This window comes from Mytilus galloprovincialis, chromosome 11 (assembly GCF_965363235.1).
Source record: "Mytilus galloprovincialis chromosome 11, xbMytGall1.hap1.1, whole genome shotgun sequence".
NCBI lineage: Eukaryota > Metazoa > Mollusca > Bivalvia > Mytilida > Mytilidae > Mytilus > Mytilus galloprovincialis.
Window position 1 is genome coordinate 1,151,730 of NC_134848.1, and position 26,590 is coordinate 1,178,319.

The 26,590-nt window shown below is 34.3% G+C and overlaps 1 protein-coding gene across 1 annotated transcript; it reads left to right on the forward strand.

The window, feature by feature from the left end:
• Positions 1-196: 196 nt before the first annotated feature.
• On the forward strand, positions 197-24,901 carry LOC143052011 (tudor and KH domain-containing protein-like). The gene is made up of 12 exons (XM_076224984.1): positions 197-215; positions 8,088-8,223; positions 8,572-8,693; positions 9,337-9,535; positions 9,832-9,971; positions 11,002-11,152; positions 11,997-12,223; positions 16,384-16,556; positions 17,009-17,113; positions 18,413-18,477; positions 21,799-21,956; positions 24,687-24,901. Exons 2-12 carry the CDS (start codon positions 8,130-8,132, stop codon positions 24,753-24,755), a joined length of 1,503 nt encoding a protein of 500 aa, XP_076081099.1. The 5' UTR covers positions 197-215; positions 8,088-8,129; the 3' UTR covers positions 24,756-24,901.
• Positions 24,902-26,590: the final 1,689 nt, after the last annotated feature.

Below are 26,590 nucleotides of genomic sequence, written 5' to 3' on the forward strand. Positions count from 1 at the left end.
GACATTTCAAGTGTAAAAAGCTTAAACGCTTTGATTTTAGATATCCTTGATGTTCTATAAATTATTTTTTGTTGTATTTAATCTTGTTCATACGAATATTTTATATACGACAATTTTTTTCACAGAACTCCCCCCTTTATTCATCCTCAAAACCGGAAGTCCCATGCTTTCTCTAGTTTCAGTTTCAATTTGACTACCCTTGCTGATTGTATTTTGTAAGCTTGTTTATTTTTAATGTATACCCTAATATTAACAGATCATAATTAAACATGAGGCAGATAAATGCCAAAGAGGAAAAGTCCTTATCAATTATTCCATTATATTTCATTATACTGATTTCTGCAAAAAATAAATGAGCCTGACATGTTGTGAATTTTATAGCTGAAACAAATATGGCTTTATTTACACCTCAAAATTAACTCCGAGTAAAGACAGACCTGTGCATCTGGAAAATTGTGAATACATAGCATATATGAGGGAGATAGGAGGGGTCCCGATCCCGAAATCCCATCCTGAGGTCCCGAAATTAAATAAAAAGAATTCCCGGATCCTGAAAGTGTCAATCCCGAAAATCCGAAAATCCCAACCTTAAAAACACCCAATCCCGGAGTCCCGATAAAGGTCTTATCCCCCCTCATATATCAAAATCAAATTTTACAGAGGAAAAGCCCCATTATGCAGTGTTATATGGCATTAAGCACAATTATAGGGGCATAAATAATACAGAATACAGGGCAAAATATACAAAAAAAATTCTAAGACCACACTTTTCAAGCATACACTAATTTAGTAAAATAGGTATATATGTTACCAGTCAGAGATATAACTCTATAGAGTTATTACAGAAAATAACTTGCGTGTGTTATTACAGATACTTTTCCTTAAATTTTCTAAATCTGTAATAACATATGTTTGTTATTTGTAAAATTATTTAATCTATAGTGGACTTTAGGGAACTCTTGAGACTTTGGGCAGAAGCTAAATGCATAGCCTTGATAATTAATTTTTAGCTCACCTGGCCCAAAGGGCCAAGTGAGCTCTCGAGTGAGCTATTCCCATCACTTTGCGTCCGTCGTCCGTCGTCGTTAACTTTTACAAAAATCTTCTCCTCTGAAACTACTGGGCCAAATTGAACCAAACTTGGCCACAATCATCATTGGGGTATCTAGTTTAAAAAATGTGTGGCGTGACCCGGTCAACCAACCAAGATGGCCGCCACGGCTAAAAATAGAACATAGGGGTAAAATGCAGTTTTTGGCTTATAACTCAAAAACCAAAGCATTTAGAGCAAATCTGACATGGGGTAAAAATGTTTATCAGGTCAAGATCTATCTGCCCTGAAATTTTCAGATGAATCGGTCAATCGGTTGTTGGGTTGCTGCCCCTGAATTGGTAATTTTGAGGAAATTTTGCTGTTTTTGGTTATTATCTTGAATATTATTATAGATAGAGATAAATTGTAAACAGCAATAATGTTCAGCAAAGTAAGATTTACAAATAAGTCAACATGACTAAAATGGTCAGTTGACCCGTTTAGGAGTTATTGCCCTTTATAGTCAATTTTTAACCATTTTTCGTTAATTAAAGTAATCTTTTACAAAAATCTTCTCCTCTGAAACTACTTGGCCAAATTAATCCAAACTTGGCCACAATCATCTTTGGGGTATCTAGTTTAAAAAATGTGTGGCGTGACCCGGTCAACCAACCAAGATGGCCGCCACGGCTAAAAATAGAACAAAGGGGTAAAATGCCGTTTTTGGCTTATAACTCAAAAACCAAAGCATTTTGAGGAAATCTGACATGGGATAAAAATGTTTATTAGGTCAAGATCTATCTGCCCTGAAATTTTCAGATGAATCGGTCAACCTGTTGTTGGGTTGCTGCCCCTGAATTGGTAATTTTGAGGAAATTTTTGCCGTTTTTGGTTATTATCTTGAATATTATTATAGATAGAGATAAACTGTAAAAGCAATAATGTTCAGCAAAGTTAGATTTACAAATAAGTCAACATGACCGAAATGGTCAGTTGACCCCTTAAGGAGTTATTGCCCTTTATAGTCAATTTTTAACCATTTTTCATAAATCTAAGTAATCTTTTACAAAAATCTTCTCCTCTGAAACTAATCGGTCAAATTAATCCAAAGTTGGCCACAATCATCTTTGGGGTATTTAGTTTAAAAAATGTGTGGCGTGACCCGGTCAACCAACCAAGATGGCCGCCACGGCTAAAAATAGAACATAGGGGTAAAATGCAGTTTTTGGCTTATAACTCAAAAACCAAAACATTTAGAGGAAATCTGACATGGAGTAAAAATGTTTATCAGGTCAAGATCTATCTGCCCTGAAATTTTCAGATGAATCGGTCAACCTGTTGTTGGGTTGCTGCCCCTGAATTGGTAATTTTGAGGAAATTTTTGCCGTTTTTGGTTATTATCTTGAATATTATTATAGATAGAGATAAACTGTAAACAGCAATAATGTTTATCAAAGTAAGATTTACAAATAAGTCAACATGACCAAAATGGTCAGTTGACCCCTTAAGGAGTTATTGCCCTTTATAGTCAATTTTTAACCATTTTTCGTAAATCTTAGTTATCTTTTACAAAAATCTTCTCCTCTGAAACTACTGGGCCAAATTAATTCAAACTTGGCCACAATCATCTTTGAGGTACCTTGTTTGAAAAATGTGTCCGATGACCTGGCCATCCAACCAAGATGGCCACCACGGCTAAAAATAGAACAGGGGTAAAATGTAGTTTTTTGCTTACAACTCTGAAACCCAAATCATTTAGAGGAAATCTGACAAGGAGTTAAATTGTTAATCAAGTCAATATATATCTGCCCTGAAATATTCAAATGAATTGGACAACCGGTTGTTGGGTTGCTGCCCTCCAATTGGTAATTTTTAAAGAAATTTTGCTGTTTTTGGTTATTATCTTGAATACTATTATAGATAGCGATAAACTGTAAACAGCAATAATGTTCATCAAAGTAAGATCTACAAATAAGTCAACATGACCTAAATGGTCAATTGACCCCTTAAGGAGTTATTGCCCTTTATAGTCAATTTTTAACAATTTTCATTAATTTGGTAAATTTATGTAAATTTTTACCAAATATTTTTCTCTGTTACTAATGGGCAAAGTTCATTATAGATATAATTGTAAGAAGCAAGAATGTTCAGTAAAGTAAGAACTTCAAACACATCACCATCACCAAAATACAATTTTGTCATGAATCCATTTGTGTCCTTTGTTTAATATGCACATAGACCAAGGTGAGCGACACAGGCTCTTTAGAGCCTCTAGTTTAATTGAATTAATTCATTTTTGATTATAAACCATGGTAAATCAATGAGACAAGGCTATTAAGGAATTAACTTAGCTGTGATAACAAGGCTTAGTTATTAAAGGAATGTAACTTATTATATAAGACACTTGGGAATTACTGAGAAACTTGCGCAGAACCTCATTACATGCTCTGGTCATTATTTCTTACAATGAATTAAAATACATTGTAATTAAGTATGATTTTTGTCTGAGCAAATGCTTTGAAGTGATATAGAGAAGCTGTGATAACACCCTTTAGTTATTACAGGCATATTTTTTCTGTAATAACATATAGGTGTACTATTCAAAATTGGAATACTATGAACTGTTACATCTTTCAATAGTTAAGTATGCATAAAGACAATAGTAATATCAATAGAACATGTAGAACTTGTATACATTTTAACTAAACTTTTGATGTATATTGTCCCTTTGAAACATGTAACATACGTATGTTATCACAGTTCTTTGATTTTTTAGTCCACAATAACAAATGTATGTTATTTTCCTGTAATAACCCTATAGTGTTATATCCCTGACTGGTTACAGTGAATTTGTATAATCAGGGATTATGTCATCTTCGCTAGCCAAGGGTTACGATCCACTCCCACTCTCTCCACCCTTGGCAGATTAAGCCAACATTTGTTAAAACAATGTTGCGCCATCTAACGGAATGTTAAAGTCACGCCCATTCCGAATACATTATTCTTGACCAACGGTAGCACTTGAACTTTTCAATTTGGAGGTAAAAACACGGTAGCGTCTAGATTCTACACACTTGGTAAAGCCGGAAACGAAAATATACGTCAACATTCATGCATTTGTGCATGAAACATTCACAGGAACTTCTAATAGTTGATTAAAAACATTCTAGTTGTCACTAAATATAGTAGTATGTTTAGGAATGTAAAGACTTGTTGCACAATAAACACGTGGCAATTGTTTAGAAACACCTTCTACATTTACACATGATCATGTAATAGACGCTTTTTGATTGGATGCAGCGAGTTTCGACTGCAGCCAATGAAAATCCTAATCCTGTGTCTCCGAAATTTTATCTCAATCCGCCAAGGGTGGAGAGAGCAGGTGTGGATCGTAACTCTTGGCTAGCGAAGATGGAATTATGTAGAATCCCTGATTTTTCAGGGAATATTTAGAATCACTAAAATCATTAGTAATTATATATAATCCCTGAAAATGGCCAGTGATTTTACATAATTCCTGAACATTTCAATAATTATTCTACATGTTCTACAAATTCCCTAATATGATTTCAGGGATTATGAATAATTTAATGATTCTTTGTTTGATAACAAAAATTAATACAGACAAATTGTAATTTTTAGCTCACCTGGCCCGAAGGGCCAAGTGAGCTTTTCCCATCACTTTGCGTCCGGCGTCCGGCGTCGTTAACTTTTACAAAAATCTTCTCCTCTGAAACTACTGGGCCAAATTGAACCAAACTCGGCCACAACCATCATTGGGGTATCTAGTTTAAAAAATGTGTGGCGTGACCCGGTCAACCAACCAAGATGGCCGCCACGGCTAAAAATAGAACATAGGGGTAAAATGCAGTTTTTGGCTTATAACTCAAAACCCAAAGCATTTAGAGGAAAACTGACTAAAAATGTTTATCAGGTCAAGATCTATCTGCCCTGAAATTTTCAGATGAATCGATCAACCCATTCTTGGGTTGCTGCCCCTGAATTGGTAATTTTGAGGAAATTTTGCTGTTTTTGGTTATTATCTTGAATATTATTATAGATAGAGATAAACTGTAAACAGCAATAATGTTCAGCAAAGTTAGATTTACAAATAAGTCAATATGACCGAAATGGTCAGTTGGCCCCTTTAGGAGTTATTGCCCTTTATAGTCAATTTTTAACCATTTTTCATAAATCTAAGTAATCTTTTACAAAAATCTTCTCCTCTGAAACTACTAGGCCAAATTAATCCAAACTTGGCCACAATCATCTTTGGGGTATCTAGTTTAAAAAATGTATGGTGTGACCCGGTCAACCAACCAAGATGGCCGCCACGGCTAAAAATAGAACATAGGGGTAAAATGCAGTTTTTGGCTTATAACTCAAAAACCAAAGCATTTAGAGGAAATCTGACAAGGGATAAAAATGTTTATCAGGTTAAGATCTATCTGCCCTGAAATTTTTAGATGAATCGGTCCACCCGTTGTTGGGTTGCTGCCCCTGAATTGGTAATTTTGAGGAAATTTTGCCGTTTTTGGTTATTATCTTGAATATTATTATAGATAGAGATAAACTGTAAACAGCAATAATGTTCATTAAAGTAAGATTTACAAATAAGTCAACATGACCGAAATGGTCAGTTGACCCCTTTAGGAGTTATTGCCCTTTATAGTCAATTTTTAACCATTTTTCGTAAATCTTAGTTATCTTTTACAAAAATCTTCTCCTCTAAAACTACTGGGCCAAATTAATTCAAACTTGGCCACAATCATCTTTGAGGTACCTTGTTTGAAAAATGTGTCTGATGACCTGGCCATCCAACCAAGATGGCCACCACGGCTAAAAATAGAACAGGGGTAAAATGTAGTTTTTTGCTTATAACTCTGAAACCAAATCATTTAGAGCAAATCTGACAAGGAGTTAAATTGTTAATCAAGTCAATATATATCTGCCCTGAAATATTCAAATGAATTGGACAAACGGTTGTTAGGTTGCTGCCCTCCAATTGGTAATTTTTAAAGAAATTTTGCTGTTTTTGGTTATTATCTTGAATACTATTATAGATAGCGATAAACTGTAAGCAGCGATAATGTTCATCAAAGTAAGATCTACAAATAAGTCAACATGACCTAAATGGTCAATTGACCCCTTAAGGAGTTATTGCCCTTTATAGTCAATTTTTAACAATTTTCATTAATTTGGTAAATTTATGTAAATTTTTACCAAATATTTTTCTCTGTTACTAATGGGCAAAGTTCATTATAGATATAATTGTAAGAAGCAAGAACGTTCAGTAAAGTAAGAACTTCAAACACATCACCATCACCAAAATACAATTTTGTCATGAATCCATTTGTGTCCTTTGTTTAATATGCACATAGACCAAGGTGAGCGACACAGGCTCTTTAGAGCCTCTAGTTTATGGATATTCATGCTCTTTTTGTAAATCCACAAAGCATGCTATTTGTGATACATGGCTAGAGGTATAAGGGGACGGTTGAGATCTCAAAAACATGTTTAACTTCACCACATTTTTGCACCTGTCCCAAGTCAGGAGCCTCTGGCCTTTATTAGTCTTGTATGATTTTCAATTTCAGTTTCTTGTGTATAATTCGGAGTTTAGTATGACGTCCATTATCACTGTACTAGTATACATATTTGTTTAGGGGCCAGCTGAAGGACGCCTCCGGGTGCTGGGGTTTCTCTCTGCATCGAAGACCTATTGGTGACCTTCTGCTGTTGTCTGTTCTATGGTCGGGTTGTTGTCTCTTTGACACGTTCCCCATTTCCCTTCTCAATTTCCACAGGATAAAAAAGGGAAAGGGAAACCTACAAAACATAATGGCAATTGTTCACAAAAAGTCTGAAAAAGAATATCGCCTGGCCACAAAACATGGTATCTCTCTTGCTCAAACCAGTTCAAGGTTGCAAATTCCCAATTTTATTTTATTTTTATTTTTTGGGGGAGGGGGGGGGGGGGGTTACTTTCAGATGTTTTTACTGAACACTTTATTTCTCTTACGCATATCGTTAAAATCTGATATGATATGTGCAGGAAAAGGTTTTTTAAAAAGTGGATATTGTGGTAAAAACAGATGTGAAGCATATTATCGTAATATATTGTGTTTCACATTTAAATATAGTGTGTCTAACATTTTAAAAAATTGGGGTCATCATTTTGATATATTGTGCTTAACATTTTACAATTGATGTTACTTTATAATGATGTTTTTGTGTGGTTTTATAAAATACATTATTTTACTTTTATTCATTTTCTTTATAAATAAAACTATTTCTTCATTTCAGTTATTATGTATAATCCCTGACGTTTTTTCTAGTGATTATACATAATCCCTGAAAATTTTAGTGATTATATATAATCCCTAAACTAGCCAGTGATTCTACATAATCCCTGAAAATTTCAGGGATTCTACATAATCACTGATTATACAAATTCACTGTAACATATACATGATATATACATGTACTATAATTTTATGCTTTCATATTTTTCTCTGACACTGATACACATAGTTAATATGGCTTCTACTAACGAAAGCTCCATTTGGAGTTAATGTGTTTAGAGACCACTTATGTCAGTACACCTTTGCTACATGTCCTATATTGCCTAATTTAGTAAAATTAATTTGTTGAATTATGAATTTTATGGACAGTGATGAGGGTAGTAATGGGGGTAACTTCATGATGTATAACGGTAAAATATTTATACCAAATGATGTTAACGGTAATTTTTAGTGCATGACGATAAAACTTACACTTTCTTTTAGAGGATAAAAAATTCAGCTGAAGTTGACGAATCACGCTATTTTTTTTCCAAATAACGATAATTATTTGAGACATCTGACGAATTTCGACGCTAACATTAGCCGAAATTGACCGTATGATGCCTGACGGTAAAGGGCAGTACCACCCTCAGTGATGGATAACAAAATTGATTTAAATTGTAAAGTAAACTAACCAACATTTTTTGCATTGAATTATAAAGTTCTTTACTATTTAAATGTAACCTTTAAGTCATTTTATTTCTTTTCAGAAAAAATGTAAAGATTTACATAGCATCAACCAGCTACTGAAAATGGAATTGACAACAAGGAATAAACTCCTGCTACTGATTGGTGCACCAACTACGTTGTTACTAGGTTATTGGTTATTACGTGGTACAGACGATGGTATGATTATATTTATTAATATGCTCACCTCATTGGCCGTAGGGCCATAATTTGTTGTCCACCTCAGTGGGCATAGGGCCATCCTTTCATGTCCACTTCAGTGGCCATAGGGCCAACATTTGTTGTCCACCTCAGTGGCCATAGAGACATCATTTTTGTTCACCTCAGTGGCCATAGGGTCATCCTTTGCTACAGTCCATTGTTCTTATCTGTTTTTGAAAACTTCTCCCCTGAAACATTAGTTTATCTTGTGATTCTTATTTATTTTGGTTTCAATCATTGTTAATTATAATCCTTTCTTTTAGTGAATTCTTTACAAAAAAACATTATTTTTTTATCTCATTGAAGACGATGAAGAAGAAGAAACTGCAGAAAAGATGGCCACCTCTCGACAAACAGTTATTGATGTTAAAGTTCCACCTAAAGCTGTAGGAGCTGTTATTGGTAGACAGGGAGCTATGATTAAGGAGGTACACATTATATATATTCATGATATTATCTTATTTATTTAAACTAACTAGTTAACCAGAAAATGTGTTTTTTTCTCGATTGAATAGTATTAAGAGAGCCGTAGTGTAGTGGTTAGTGCATCAGCCTACTAACGCAAAAGTTCCTTGTTTGATATCCGCTCCAGGGAATAATTTCAGGGACTGAATTTTTGGCTCTCCCTTGACATCATTTGTGGGTATGGTCTTGAAGAACGATAATAGTCTGTAGAAAGGGGACAATAAATGGTTGACTCATGTTAAGAATAAGCCGTATCACTTAAAAGACACCCTGATTTCAAAAAAGAGCAGGCTAATGCCACTACAAGGCAGCACTCGCACTGGCAAAGTGGAAAGGGATTAATATAAGTTGCAATAACTTGTTTTCCTATCTACTTTTAATAAATATGTTTATCTAAACTAACATAGTATTTCATTTTGCTGTAATTTGCTATTTCAAATCATTTCTGGAGCCAGAGTTAATTTCTATTTATAGATTCAACAGATATCTGGAGCCAGAGTTAATTTCTATTTATAGATTCAACAGGTGTCTGAAACCAGAGTTAATAATTTCTATTTATAGATTCAACAGGTGTCTGGAACCAGAATTAATAATTTCTATTTATAGATACAACAGGTGTCTGGAGCCAGAGTTAATTTTACAGATAACAAGAGAGATTCTCAGGAAGAAAGAGGAGTTGTTATCAGAGGGACACCTGAAGCTGCTCAGATGGCAGAAAATATGATCAGAAAAATCATCGGAGAACTTCCTGTTATTGTTACTGAAGAAATGGTGGTTCCTGGGAAATGTCTCGGTAGAATTATAGGTAAATAAAACTTGATAGTTATTGTTTCTGAATTATAGGTGAATAAAGGATCTGTTAAAAGGTGTTTGAATTTATAAATGCTGCACACCCCAATTACCTTCTTGAAAAAAAGTATAACAAAAATACCAAGACAAATTCGAAAACGGGAAGTCCGTAAAAAGTAACAAAATCAAAAGCTACCAAACCATAGAACAAATGATAAACAACTGACAAATAGAAATATTAGATATTGTGCATTTAGTTCTGTATAAAAAATCTTGGAAGAAAATAATAAATGTGTGATAAATCTTTAACAGGAAGAAATGGGGACACTATTCGTCAGATGTCACGAACTTCTAAAGCCAAAGTTTACGTTGACAGAACATGTGATGATTATAGAGAGTCTGAGAGAACTGTCACCATTACTGGTACTAAAGAAAACATAGAGCTGGCTAAGGTGAGTTAAATAGAGGAAACAGGGATTCAGAAAATTAGTGACCTATTACTGGTACCAAAGAAAACATAAAGCTGGCTAAGGTGAGTTAAGAAGGGAAAACAAGGATTCAGTAAATAGTGACCTATTACTGGTACCAAAGAAAACATAGAGCTGGCTAAGGTGAGTTAAGTAGAGGTAACAGGGATTCAGAAAATTAGTGACCTATTACTGGTACCAAAGAAAACATAAAGCTGGCTAAGGTGAGTTAAGAAGGGAAAACAAGGATTCAGTAAATAGTGACCTATTACTGGTACCAAAGAAAACAGAGCTGGCTAAGGTGAGTTAAGTAGAGGTAACAGGGATTCAGAAAATTAGTGACCTATTACTGGTACCAAAGAAAATATAGAGCTTGCTATAAAGATGAGTTAAGAAGGGGACACAGGGATTCAGAAAAATAGTTACCTATTATTGGTATTAAAGAAAACATAGAGCTGGCTAATGTAAGTAAAGAAGGGGAAACAGAGATTCAGTAAAATAGTGATCTATTACTGGTACAATGTACCAAAGAAAACTTAGAGCTGGCTAAGGTGAGTTAAGGGAAAACAGGGATTCAGACAAATAGTCACACATTACTGGTACCAAAGAAAACAGAGCTGGCTAAGATGAGTAAAGAAGGGGAAGCAGGGATTCAGAAAAATAGTGACCTACAACTGGTATTAAAGAAAATATAGAGTTAGTTATATATACCTTAGTTGAGTTAAGTTGGGGAATTATTAAACAAAGTGACATATTTCTGGTACCAAAGAAAATATAGAGTTAGCTAAGGGGAGTTAAGATCCAGAAAAATGTTTACCCTGGTTCAAGACAATTTATGAATTTAACAGAGAAATGTAACGGTATTTCATCAGAAAAAAGAGATGTATTTATTGTAAAGCAGAGACAACTTTCCAAATCATGTATTCTACTCTTCATAATTTCTTATAAATTGAGTCACTGTTTTGATGAAGGGAGATAACTCTAAGCCATACTAACACAATTAACTATATTCCAGTCTATGATTCAAGAGAAGATAGATGATGAGGAATTATTCAGAGCCAAGAAAGCTGTAATGGAGGCCAATAGAGAACAAAGACAAAAACCAAAACTACATGTACAAGACAAGCAGTCTGAGGGAAGGACAGACATGTCTTCTAGTAACCATGGTAATACTGGTCATTGTAATATACTGTGGATTCATTTGTAAATTTATGATTAAAGTCACAAGAAACCTCAAATTGAAAAAAAAATTATGCATATGTTTTTTATAACTCAATGGATAGTTTTCATTATAAAACTTATGTACATATACTTTTTTCTGAAGAAAATTCTTTAATTTGTTCATATTAAGAAGAAATTAACTTTATTTTCATTGTTTCCTTTCCAGGAAGCAATTCCCTCGACATATTTTCCGTATGTAAAGTGACCTCCGTCTGACCCATCTCGTAAAGATCCGGTGATTTCAATACACATGGATGTCCTTAAAATAAACTATTTATCTGATTGTACATGTTAAACACTTGCTCAATATCCATGTTTTTTTGTTGATTTTTGACAAACAGGTGACAATCGTTAAACTTCGGCTTCAAAACACGAACTTTAATTACCTGCCATACTTTCACTACAACACTGACCGATTGAAAAAAAAATGACGATTACACGAAATTTATGCGAAAAAATAATAAAATCGTGACAGAAGACTAAGTTTATGATGTTTGTATGCATTGGTTGAAGAATTGGAATAATATTATTTTTCACCGGTCACTCGTTTTTTATGACTTTAATAGGTAGAAGAGATATTTTATGTTTTTCACTCCCAGTATTTGCAAGGTTCTCATAAAGAAATAATAAGATGTAAAATTATTGCCAATGAGACAACTCTACACAATAACAAGTTAGCTGTATTGATATGTGTTAAAAATTAGAACATGAGAACTAATTTTAATACTTTTAATCAGTAAAATTTAAAGTGTTAATACATAAGGCTAACTTAGACCTTTCTATTTCCAGATCAAGCTAATGGAGGACCAGAGCCCACTGTCCATCCAACAGGACCAGAGCCCACTGTCCATCCAGCAGTAAGAGGATGGCCCACAGGCAGAGACTATATTGAGGTCTATGTGTCCGCTGTGGCTAACCCAGGACTATTTTGGGTCCAAATTCTATCCTCTATGTCTGTGGAGTTGGATAACTTGGTTGATAGAATCACTTCATTTTATACCTCAGAAATGCCACAGGTTTGTACGTGATGGACTGACTATAAAACTATGTCAGTCAGTAGAAGTATACTGGGTCTAGGGAAAGAATCAATTAATATTATTCATCAGAAATGTCAAAGGATTGCTAAGGATAGTTCTGCCTATTGAATTGAATCACAAAAATTTATACCTCCTAAAAATATGTCAGAAATTATTTTCTAACCTGAAAACCACATGAAAAATTGTTACTATACAGTACAAAAAAATAGCAAAGAGACAAAAAGCACAAAATAAATTGATTATAAACATAAAATACAACTACAAATGTCTATCTAGGACCAGAATATAGAACCCCTACCCATAACAGTACCACGATTTCCCACAAAATACAAGAACCTTTATAATATCCCCAAAACAAACTGATATATCCCGATAACAAGATTTTTTATGGTGTTATGCTACTTTTTAGGAGCTTTTCTCACCACTTGGCGTCCTTCGTCCGTCGTCGTCGTCGTCCGGCGTTAACAATTTACATTTTGAACTTTTTCTAGAGAACCACTAAATGGAATGGAACCAAACATGGCATGAATGTTCCTTATGAGGTGCTGACCAAGTGTTGTTACTTTGTAGCCGATCCATCATCCAAGATGGCCGCCAGCGGGGGACTTAGTTTAACATAGGACGCTATGGGAAATGCATACAAATGACTTCTTTTAGAGAACCATTGAATGGAATGAAACCAAACATGGCATGAATGTTCCTTATGAGGTGCTGACCACGTGTTGTTACTTTGTTGCCGATCCATCATCCAAGATGGCCACCAGCCGGGGACTTAGTTTAACATAGGACCCTATGGGAAATGCATACAAATGACTTCTTTTAGAGAACCACTGAATGGAATAAAACCAAACATAGCATGAATTATCCTTATGGGGTGCTGACCAAGTGTTGTTACTTTGTAGCCGATCCATTATCCAAGATGGCCACCAGCGGGGACTTAGTTTAACATAGGACCCTATTGGAAATGCATACAAATGACTACTTCTAGTGAACCACTGAATGGAATGAAACCAAACATGGCATGAATGTTCCTTATGTGGTGCTGACCAAGTGTTGTTACTCTGTAGCTGATCCATCATCAAAGATGGCCGCCAGCAGGGGACTTAGTTTAACATAGGACCCTATGGGAAATGCATACAAATGACTTCTTTTAGAGAACCACTGAATGGAATAAAACCAAACATAGCATGAATGTTCCTTATGGGGTGCTGACCAAGTGTTGTTACTTTGTAGCCGATCCATTATCCAAGATGGCCGCCAGCGGGGGACTTAGTTTAACATAGGACCCTATGGGAAATGCATACAAATGACTTCTTTTAGAGAACCACTGAATGGAATGAAACCAAACATGGCATGAATGTTCCTTATGAGGTGCTGACCAAGTGTTGTTACTTTGTTGCTGATCCATCATCCAAGATGGCCGCCAGCCGGGGACTTAGTTTAACATAGGACCCTATGGGAAATGCATACAAATGACTTCTTTTAGAGAACCACTGAATGGAATAAAACCAAACATAGCATGAATGTTCCTTATGGGATGCTGACCAAGTGTTGTTACTTTGTAGCCGATCCATCATCCAAGATGGACGCCAGCGGGGGACTTAGTTTAACATAGGACCCTATGGGAAATGCATACAAATGACTTCTTCTAGAGAACCACTAAATGGAATGAAACCAAACATAGCATGAATGTTCCTTATGGAGTGCTGACCAAGTGTTGTTACTTTGTAGCTGATCCATTATCCAAGAAGGCCGCCAGCGAGGGACTTAGTTTAACATAGGACCCTATTGGAAATGCATACAAATCACTTCTTCTAGTGAACCACTGAATGGAATGAAACCAAACATGGCATGAATGTTCCTTATGTGGTGCTGACCAAGTGTTGTTACTTTGTAGCTGATCCATCATCCAAGATGGCCACCAGCGTGGGACTTAGTTTAACATAGGACCCTATGGGAAATGCATACAAATGACTTCTTTTAGAGAACCACTGAATGGAATGAAATCAAACATGGCATGAATGTTCCTAATGTGGTGCTGACCAAGTGTTGTTACTTTGTAGCAGATCCATTATCCAAGATTGCCGCCAGCGGGGGACTTAGTTTAACATAGGACCCTATGGGAAATGCATACAAATGACTTCTTATAGAGAACCACTGAATGGAATAAAACCAAACATTGCATGAATGTTCCTTATGAGGTGCTGACCAAGTGTTGTTACTTTGTAGCCGATCCATCATCCAAGATGGCCGCCAGCAGGGGACTTAGTTTAACATAGGACCCTATGGGAAATGCATACAAATGACTTCTTTTAGAGAACCGCTGAATGGAATAAAACCAAACATGGCATGAATGTTCCTTATGAGGTGCTGACCAAGTGTTGTTACTTTGTAGCCGATCCATCATCCAAGATGGCCGCCAGTGGGGGACTTTTGAATGAAATTAAACATGTTCCTTTCCTTATAAATGAGGTTGTGTTGTCACTTTTAGTCAAATTTTATATTTTTTTATATGATTTCAAAAACCCAAGTAGAATCAGGTGAGCGATACAGGCTCTTGAGAGCCTCTAGTTATGGTGTTATACTACTTTTAACAATATTAAAGAATATTAACTAAAGATATTACTCATTTTTACTCAATAAAAGTGTATTTCACTTCAAGAATTTGATTTGTATGTCTTGTATACAAAATATAATGTCCGCCATATTGTTTTCAACAAGGAATTTGCATACAAGATATACAAATTGATTTTCTGAAGATTGCATGTACTTTTATTTATTATGAACGCCTTAAACCTTATAAGTGTATGCTGTTACACTAATTCAAGCAGTATAACACCATAAAAAATCTTGTTATCGGGATATATCAGTTTGTTTTGGGGAAATTATGTTGTTCAGTGGTTTCGTTATTAATTGTTATGCCCCACCTACGATAGTAGAGGGGCATTATGTTTTCTGGTCTGTGGCTCCGTTCGTCCGTCCGTCCGTCTGTGCTTCCGTTCGTCCGTCCGTTTAGGTTAAAGTTTTTGGTCAAGGTAGTTTTTGATGAAGCTGAAGTCCAATCAACTTGAAACTTAGTACACTTGTTGCTTATGATATGATCTTTCTAATTTTAAAGCCAAATTAGACTTTTGACCCCAATTTCACGGTCCACTGAACATAGAAAATGAAAGTGGGAGTTTCAGGTTAAAGTTTTTGGTCAAGGTAGTTTTTGATGAAGCTGAAGTCCAATCAACTTGAAACTTAGTAAACTTGTTGCTTATGATATGATCTTTTTAATTTTAAAGCCAAATTAGACTTTTGACCCCAAATTCACGGTCCATTAAACATAGAAAATGAAAGTGGGAGTTTCAGGTTAAAGTTTTTGGTCAAGGTAGTTTTTGATAAAATTGAAGTCCAATCAACTTGAAACTTAGTACATATGTTCCCTATAGTATAATCTTTCTTATTTTAATGCCAAATTAGATTATTACCCAATTTCACGGTCCATGGAACATGGTAAAGGATAGTGCGAGTGGGGCATCCATGTACTTTGGACACATTCTTGTTTTGACAATGTTATTGTAATATGTTTAAAAGCATGCAGCTGTTGTCTGCTCTATGATCGGGTTGTTGTCGCTTTGACACATTCCCCATTTCCTTTCCCAATTTTATTTCCATGGTTATATGTTTCATAGCATGTATTTAATAGTTTTACTATGTTTGATAGCATGTATCTAATAGCTTTACTATGTTTGATAGCATGTATCTAATAGTTTTACTATGTTTGATAGCATGTATTTAATAGCTTTACTATGTTTGATAGTATGTATCTAATAGCTTTACTATGTTTGATAGCTTGTATCTAATAGTTTTACTATGTTTGATAGCATGTATCTAATAGCTTTACTATGTTTGATAGCATGTATCTAATAGCTTTACTATGTTTGATAGCATGTATTTAATAGCTTTACTATGTTTGATAGCATGTATTTAATAGTTTTACTATGTTTGATAGCATGTATCTAATAGCTTTACTATGTATGATAGCATGTATCTAATAGCTTTACAATGTATGATAGCATTTATCATTCTGGTTGAGGATGTTAAGTGGTGTTTATCTTACAGTGTTGTGTTGTTAAAGAGCCTTTATTTTACAGGGTTACAATGTATCAAACCCATCAACAGGAGATCTGGTAGCTGCACCGTTTGAGAACGATACCTCATGGTATAGAGCCAAGGTGATGGGAGTAGAGGGCGACACTTTAGATCTGTTGTATATAGATTATGGAGACAGTGGTTATCTCCCCTACAACAAGGTTCGAAGACTGAGGTAAATACTAAGAGCCAAGGTGATGGGAGTAGAGGGCGACACTTTAGATCTGTTGTATGTAGATTATGGAGACAGTGGTTATCTCCCCTACAACAAGGTTCGAAGACTGAGGTAAATACTAAGAGCCAAGGTGATGGGAGTAGAGGGCGACACTTTAGATCTGTTGTATGTAGATTATGGAGACAGTGGTTATCTCCCCTACAACAAGGTTCGAAGACTGAGGTAAATACTAAGAGCCAAGGTGATGGGAGTAGAGGGCGACACTTTAGATCTGTTGTATGTAGATTATGGAGAAAGTGGTTATCTCCCCTACAACAAGGTTTGAAGACTGAGGTAAATAATATAGAGCCAAGGTGATGGGGGTAGAGGGCGACACTTTAGATCTGTTGTATGTTGATTATGGAGACAGTGGTTATCTCCCCTACAACAAGGTTCGAAGACTAAGGTAAATAGTATAGAGCCAAGGTGATGGGGGTAGAGGGCGACACTTTAGATCTGTTGTATGTTGATTATGGAGACAGTGGTTATCTCCCCTACAACAAGGTTCGAAGACTGAGGTAAATAGTTCTGACTTCCTTTGAGGATCAAATTTTATTCATCCAAGCATTGAACATATACAATAGAAGATGTGGTATGATTGGCTATGAGACAACAAAAGACCAAATGACACTGAAATTAACAACTATAGGTCACCATACGGCCTTCAACAATAAGCAAAGCCCATACCGCATATTCAGATATAAAAGGCCCTGGAATTACAAATGTAAACAGGGGTTAAAAAATGTTGTTACAGCTAACTAGCCCAGGACTTATTGGCAGCAGGATTTTACTAGCCCTGTTGGAAGAACTGCTAGTCCATCAAAACTGACCTGCTAGCCCTAGTATGCCTTAAATATCAAGAGTTTGCTGCATAATACAAAGTGGGTGTCCTTTGTTTTGAAGGAGACATTAACACTGTATTTAATCATTTTTGTTGATCTGTTATTTATTCTTTTGGTGCATAACCTAACTTAGTTGTTCCCACATTCAAAGCAGACTTTTTATTTGCGTGCTTGGGGCAACTAACGGCAATATTCACAGAGCATTGTCTGTTTTTTTCATCAGCAACAGCCAACCTTGCCAGGGGAATCCCTGTGTCCATGTTCTGCCCGTTCGTCTGTCTGTCCCGCTTCAGGTTAAAGTTTTTGATTGAGGTAGCTTTTGATGAAGTTGAAGTCCAATCAACTTGAAACTTAGTAAACATGTTCCCTATGATATGATCTTTCTAATTTTAATGCCAAATTAGAGATTTTATCCGATTTTCACAGTCCAATGAACATGGAAAATGATAGTGCGGATGGGGCATCCATGTACTTGGGACACATTCTTGTTTATCATCCATTGTCTGTTAACTCTTTAAATATTTTTCTCCTCTTTTTGATTGGAACAAATCTTAGTCACAATCATATATATAGAGTTTGAAATGAAAAATGAGCCTGTCAGTCTACATTTTAATTTAAAAAACAATTAGAGGCAACTTTTATATTTGCAACAGCATGTAGACTACTTTGGTAACCATAACTAAACTTTGTACTTGTTTGGCTTTATAAATATTTTGATATGAGCGTCACTGATGAGTCTTATGTAAACGAAACACGCTTCTGATGTACTAAATTATAATCCTGGTACCTGTGATAACTATTTAATGAAATATGTATCTGTGGACACAGTTCATTGAAAACATTGAATCAAAATGGAGAATATATTAAATGTAAAATAATTACAGTTGTTATCTCCCCTTGTTCAATGACTTGATATTGATCATCACCAGTAATTTGACACAGGTACCATAAGCTTATAATTTTTTGTTCTTTCAGATCTGAATTTGAGGCATTGCCATTCCAAGCTATAGAATGTAATCTGGCTTATGTCAAACCAGTTGGTAAGTTAATCTTAATTCTGATGCAACAATGTTTGTAACGTTCATTTTGATTGGATAACGTCACTTATTTTCATGGCATCTGGCTGGCATCAATTGATAATTGATGCTATGGAACGTACGCTTAAGCGCAGACAATATATTATAGATTTTAAATACATGTTTCAACATTGTTTTTTGTCAGTTTCATTAGAATGGAGATAACAATATTGTATTTTAAGCTCCACGGCATCAGCGCGTCGCCTGTAAACTAAGTTTGCGACCATCAAATCACCAATTGATGCCCTCAGAGCTTAAAATACAATACAGTTATCTCCTAATTATATTGGTACATATCTATCTGACAGCTAAGTCTAAGTTACAGAAAATGTTTCAGTCGAGGGGTTCAGTTAAAACAAATAATTGTCTAAAGTGAAACAACATAAAAGGGGGGAAAGCTGTATCTAAAATTTTAATGTATAGCACAGCCCATGTTTCCAGGATATTTCAAATGTTTTAATCTAAAATTTAAGACCATATCATTAGAATAGAATAGAGTGCTGCTGTATTTGAACAGATGATTGTTATAACAAAACCATAGTTATTCCTTAAGGAGGATAGAGGATACAAAAGATTTTACTTTATGATATGGTGCAAACATCAACCTATAAAATCAATTCATTTTGGCCCCAAATGACTTTTAAAATATTTATATCATTGAAAAGCCCCAACTTATCTCCCTTTGGTGATTTAAAAAAAAAAAATTTGCATTGAAATTGAAATATCTTTTTTGATTCATCGGTGATCTAAATTTTTTATTACTTTTTCAAATAAGGTGAACTTAAACTCAACTATTGTAAAATTTAAGGGATTTCTGTAATTTAGTTCTTTTTTTATTTCAAACTTACCTTTTTTTTCTCCTATTAGTTCAACAACAAAAAACTAGTACCTCAACAAAAATACAGGCTTCTTTGGAAGACAGATTGTGAGCTAAAATGAACGGTGACCCCATTTTTAAAATATTTTTTTATCAAGTATAGGATAAAGTTTATAGAAAAAAAAAAGCGAAATCCTATATTTAAAAGAAAAATGATTTATACCCGTGAGCCCCCTTAATTGGAAATATGTTGTATATAAAAGCTTATTTTAAAAAGAAGTGAATAGAGCAGCATGTGAAATTTCTGTACTTAAATTAAGGACACCCTTTACATTTTCAATAACAAACATGTCAGAATGTAAAGAAACCTTGTGAAATCGTGTTTTTCTCTTATTTCTTTCTTATAATACTCTATAATTTGCACCCCTGTCTGAATTGAGGTTTTGAAATTTCTATAGAAAAATGCCTTAGGAGAGTCAGGGGTTAAGAAATTTTGTTATAGCTCACTAGCCCAGGGCTAATTGGTAGCAGGATTTTACTAGCCCTGTTGGAAGAACTACTAGCCCAACAAAACTGACCTGCTAGCCCGAGTATGCCTTACAAAATTTGCTGCAAAATACAATGAATTCTATAAACTTTATAATTTTTATCCATTGTACAGTAGATTTTAGCAAATTGGATACCAAAAACTGATGTCAGCCAAAAAAAATCCCATTAGCAGATATATTCAATTCGTTGATAATTGAATATTCCTTGACTATACTGTAATAAAGAGTTGACCAAATCCGATATGGTACAATTCTTGACCACTGCTATAGTATATAGGTATATAAAAGGATTGGAGTGATTTTTATCAAATACATCATCAGGTTTGTGTAAAAGAATTATCAGCTGGTTATGTGAAATGATCATATTTGTTTTCAGTTTCAAAATTCTCTTAATTAAAATAAATCAAATGACCTAAAATATTTATGTGATTAAATATCACCATTCATAGTTTGTGTTTTTTATAATTGTTTTATAAAGGAAGTACGGTAATATCCATATATTTACATTTATCACAGGTAAGCTAATTGTGGGCTATAAATTGACTACAAACTGAGCAATCAATCTCTAAACATAAAATTGTTTTTGTTATAAATTTTATTTCTTTAAAATCGAATCCATTTGAATATTAATGAAGATAATCATGATTGATGACATATTATTGCATCAAGTTTAGGTTTTCTGAAGACTTTAAATGTTTCGGTTATGGTTCTGGAGGCTTCTTCAATTTGCAAATAAAAACAAAATGGCGTCCATAACATGTGCACATGTTACAAATTTATATCTGACGAAAGTCAGGTTTTTACTGTAAAAAGGGATTCACATAAAATTGCATAAATTATTAATCAGGTTACATTATATTTCCCGGTTGCATAAGCAGTGTAAAATACCCCCTGTAATGACAAATCGATATTGAAAGTACGGGATCCACACCAAGTTATTTGTTCTATTTTAAAACTTTTACAAAATCAGTTCAAACTCTGGGAATCTCGGATGATTAGCTAAGATAGAATGGTGATGAGAGGATTTTCCACTTTCTATTTTGAAAACGCCACGAATGTTTTGTTACTAGTCCGTCAGGCATATTGGGTTACAAGTTTAGGTTGCCGAGGTCCAAATGCTGTAGTCCCGGGCGTCGGGCTAGTGGATTTTTTAACCCCTGAGAGTTAAAATTTGTATACATTGATCTTTTAGTTTCTGTCCATCATATTTTGAAGGATAAAAATGTAACTTAATTATGTCAGACATTTTAAGAACCTGGCAAGGTGTAGACTCCTCTTACTTGGAATCATGGTGTAACTGCACAACATGTAAAAAGACTGTAAAAATCAGTTGGAAATAACACATGATCAGATTGGCCCAAACAAACTACCACTTACATCAATGACAAAGTACACAATGTACAAATCTAAGAACACTTTTAAAAGGGCAAAGAACATCTCAGGGGGGAATTAACTCTATAATGATCAGCCTAACGTTTTAATCAAACACTGTAAGAATAGAGACATCAAGCTTTTCAATGATTAAACTTAGTGTTTGTCAAACTGCTACATATCCAATAAAATTATTCATGTAAATTGTGTGGTTCAAATTTCTTGAAACTATATTTTTTTGTCAACCGGTCAGAGTTAATATTTTTCCTAAAATTTTAAGTGAAATTATATAACAAGCCAAATCTATTTTCAGAGGTGGATTTAGAGGGATTTTCAGGGGGCCTGGGCCCCCCCCCCCCTTTTGTGGGAAAATTTTGGTTGATTATATAGGGAATCACTGAAGCATGACTGGAGCAGGCCCCTTTTTAGGCAGTCAGTGGGCCCCCTCTTATGAAAACTTCTGGATCCGCCACTGATTTTAGTTTCATAAAAAAAATTTGCCTTTATAAATCTTAGTTTTGAAAAATTTATGTAAATTTGTTTATTCAGGTGACACATGGAGTGACGACTCGATAGAAGTATTTGATGAGTTGACATATGCTGCTAAGTGGAAGGTTTTAATGGCCAAGAAAATAAATCATCTTCAATCTACCAGCGGTATGGGTATTGTACCGGTACTAGAACTGATGGACACAAATACAGATCAGGTATGTAATGGTCTTAAAAATAAGGGGTTGTTATAATTAAAGAAAATCTGACAGAGGTAAAAATGTATATTTAATATGTTAAAACTGTCAGATGACTTTTCAAGAATTATTGCTCTTAAATGACAATTTAAACCATTTATTTTCATGTTTGCCTTCTATCTGGAAAATTATAATAGATGAAGAGAATATTTAAATTGCAAAAATGAGCAGCAAAACAAGTTCTACTTGTGAGTTTTACATGGTTGAAAAGGTCAGGCCACTGCTTATTAGAGTTACTGCGGTTTTGATGATGATTTTAACCATTTTTTTGCATTTTTGCCTTAATTAGAACAACTCAGGGATCTCCATGGCCTGTTTAACGATGGCGCCCCGCCATCGTTCCAATGTCTTGCGCCATCGTCAAATGACTCGCGCCATCGTTAAATTGTCTTGCACCATCGTTTAATTGTCTTCTGCCATCGTTCAAAACTTCATCGTTTTTTGTAGCCCGACGCCATTTTTTTTTTATCAATTATAATCAAATGCATGTAATTGCATAACCCTTACAGTTCTAACGCCTGAGGGATATCCTGATTAAGATCGCTAATCACTTGTACCTGAGCTTGTACAGATAGATCAACAAACCAGACAGGAGAATACTATCTGAGGATAGACGATCCATTTGTCGAATTAATCAACTAAGTTTCAGCAAATGATTATGATAATTTAGATTAAATAAATAAATTAATAATCCAGTTGCAAAGAAAACATTTTAACAAGTCGAACACGTGCTTTATTTTGACTTACGCAATCAGCATCCCCCTTTTTTAAGAAGTACAAAATAAGACGCATAAATGAAAATATTGATACTTCTAATTCTATAATGAAAATTCAAATAAATATGATTTAAATAAGTAAGGAATTAGCATGTTCACCATTCCTTGTATCATTGTTGTATGGAGGGATAAAATACTTTCGATCGCGCTACACTGTACAGCGTAGTCACGGTTTGTAATGGTGAAAGTTCCTCCATCGTTCAATTTTCATCCATGGAGATCCCTGCAACTGGGACAACATCCCTAATGCGCCTCGAAATGAGGAACTCAAAAGTCACGTGTAAAGAAAAAATCTCTGTGTAGTGATATTGGACATGTTTCTATTTTTAACAAATGACTGAACTTAATTATTTGTGGTGATTAGGAAAGTAGAGGAACATAGAATAAATGTGTAAAAACTGGAGCTATTGAATGTGTTCAAAGTATTAAATTTTCAAAGAACTTATTGTGTTAAAAAGGGGATATTTTACCACAAGGAGCCGCATCACAAAAGGATGTTCGGGGTTTGCTAATTTACGGAAAAAGTAATCTCACTTCGTACCCCGAAAATTTAACCACATATGTGAAAATGTCACAGCTTCGAAACGAGCTATCATACATATCCAAGTTTATGATATGGACTGAGCTACAGGAAAAAACGTTACCATTACCGCCTATGTAAAAACAATTAAAGATATTGAACCAACTGATAATAGATATATATAGAAACTTAAACAAGCAAAATTATTCAGCAAGACACCATCTTTAATTTTGACATCATGGGGAAAATCATCCGATGACTCCTTATTGGAGTTATTGCCCATTAATGTTGATTTTTTGTTGTCTGTTAAATATTACAAAAACTTGAAACTACTAAGCCAAATTTAACCCAACTTGGTGACATTCATCTGTTATATATTTAGATATATATGTATTATATATGTGTGATTCAGTTTTGTATGTTTTACGGAATTGTACAAGTGATGTCCGGAAATGCCTTTTTGTTTTACTCGCTCTCTTTTATTAAATGTCGTCAACGTAAGACGTGTTTTTATTGCTTGAGCTAGTTCCAACCCAAAACTTATAACTAAGACGAGGCGATATCGTTACACATTATTTGGGTAGTTTAAAAGAAATGTCTGATGACCGTGACTGCCAACCAAGACATGGCTGAACATAGAACATAGATTTGTCTAATATTTTGAAAACGGAGACACAAAATAAAATACTTTCCTGCATATTAAAATGTAACGTAACAGTACCCAAATTGCACCGAGTACCCAAATTGCACCTATTTAGCAAAAATAGCAGTGGACATCTTAGAAGATTTCCTAGAGACTACACAATTTGTATTTTTATGATTTGATACTTTGCACATCTTTCAACATAGGTGAAAATATTTAGATATGCACAAAACGTTCACAGTATTTATCAATAGATGAAGTGTTTACTGAAAAGGCAAAATGTACTGAAACGTCGCCATGCGACATCATCAAAACGTCATCTTTTTAAAATGATCAAATACAATATGTTACAAGTACCCATTTTAAAAAAAATGAAGAGTAAGCATGGACTTATATCCAATTGTTCAAAATATTTGAAGAAATTAAACAAAAGCTCTTGTTATTCGACTTTTGACGATGCAAATTTAAGCATAGATGCAATTTGGGTACTCCTCATTTCAGAATCATTGATGGTTTGAAGGTCAGTTTAGACCAATTTTTCTATGATTCCATATGGATTAAAAATCAAATTGGTATGCCTATATAATAAAAAAGGATACGGCTACAAAATAAACACAGAATGGACATTATTGTCTTTATCATAAAAGAACGTAGGTGAAAAAACTGTCAAAATAGGTGCAATTTGGGTACCGTCACGTTATGATGTTAAGCAACAATCAATCAATGAACCTAATGCATTATTTACTTAACAGGATGTTAATATTGCTCAAGAAATGGTGAAACGTGGTTATGCAGTGTGGGATGAGTCAGAAATGTCTTGAAAAAAAACCAATCATCATGATCATGCTAGACAAACAAGGGGAGAGAACTGTAGAAGAGAAGAATGTTTATGAACATTTTAACTGAGTTATATGTTTGTCATCAAATGATTTTAAGCATTGTGTAATTGGTGCTATAATATGTTTATGTTGTTAAGTTGTTTTGTAACAGTTTTGATACATAAGTTAGTTAATTAATTTTGAACCTGGGCATTTTATAACATTTTGTAAGATTAGACCATAAGAACTCATTTTGTTCTCCCATTTTGCCTGTAAGATATTGGTGTTATGTCAAATAGTTTTAGATACTTTTTATCAACACTCTTGGTTAGATTCTTTTCAGAATAAGGTCTTATGATACATCATTGTGTTAGATATACAATTTTATTAACATCCATTCATCTAACATTATTATAGAGGTTCCCACAGGGTACCCCCCTCAGGTTGCAAGGTTGCTTTTAAATTTGTCGAGAGATCGTTTTTAAGGGAAATGTACAGGTCGCAGGTCGTTTTTTCCAACACAGAGGACGGAAGTAAGTGGGAGGTCGTTTTTTTCCAAATTTTACAGGTCGCAGGTCGTTTTTAGAAGGCCCTCAGGTCGGATTTCGCCTCTAAAAAGCCCAGAGGTCGCAGGTCGTTTTTGACCCTGCGGGAGCCTCATTATATGAAGTCATTTACCCCTAGTCATTTTCTAAACTTGATTTGTTTCTGATCTTGGTGTGTTTAGTACAAAAGACTATTTTCAAATATCTGGGTTTTTTTCACTCCAGAGCTCCAGACTTAATGTTTTTTGACAGGTTACCTTCTACACAGCTACTTTTGCATAGATACTATTTCTGTACAAAAAAAATGCAGTACTGGAAATTTACTATTAATATTTAGTACTATTTCTTAACTTTAAAACTATTGTAATTATTTAGGTACTTGAATTTTACAGTACTTGATTTGTACTAAATATTTTGGTACAGAAATAATACAATATTTCATGTTTGAAAATCATAACTTTAAGAGATTTGAAATAGAAAACTTTCAAAATGCTGAAAATGTAACGGTAGTAACCAAAAATCTATAGTACCTAAATTTCAAGTACAAATAAAGTACTGTAAAATACAGGTACTTAATTATTACAATAATTTTAGAGTAACAAAATAGTACTGAATATATTCCAATACTACAAATTTTTTGTACAGAAATAGTACCTATGCAAAAGTAGCTGTGTATGTGGTAGGACATTTTTACATTGTGAATTTGAGTTCAAATCAAGCAACCAGTTTCATTCCAAATGATTTTTTGCTCTACTCAAAGTGATAAATGTAACTTGTTAAATTAATTATTAGTGTTTTTATAATACCATGACAACAGTTGTATGAGGGCATTATGGTTTCTGTTGAGCATCTGTCTGTCAGTCTTTATCGTATCAGGTTGTAGTTTTTCATTAAAATCAACTTGAAACTAATAGTACACATGTTTATTATAATGTTTACTTTGAAAGCTATAAACCAAATTACCAATTTAACCCCAATTTTTGTATTCACTGAACATAGAAATGTGGATAGCGTGAAATTTAAACTTTCTCAAGATGAAACTTTTGGCTAAGTTAGCTAACCATGTAATTTGGTGACATCAACTTAAAACTAGGGACATTATGGTTTTTACCCTGATTTTATTTCATGGTTCACAGAATTTATAGTAGTGCTAAAAGGGCATGTTGTCCTATTATATATTCTTGTGATGAACATATACACATACAAATGTATCATGTTTTGGACTTTCTATTCTTAAACAATTTTATATAGATTTCTTGGCCTTTTGATTCTTTTTGGAAGTTTAAGAATGTT

Excerpts from the sequence above, each read along its gene's own strand:
- LOC143052011 (XM_076224984.1), top strand. The coding sequence starts at position 8,130 with ATGGAATTGACAACAAGGAATAAACTCCTGCTACTGATTGGTGCACCA. Across the intron at positions 8,224-8,571 it reads ATTACGTGGTACAGACGATG|ACGATGAAGAAGAAGAAACT; the intron begins GTATGATTATAT and ends ATCTCATTGAAG. Across the intron at positions 12,224-16,383 it reads ATACCTCAGAAATGCCACAG|GGTTACAATGTATCAAACCC; the intron begins GTTTGTACGTGA and ends TTTATTTTACAG.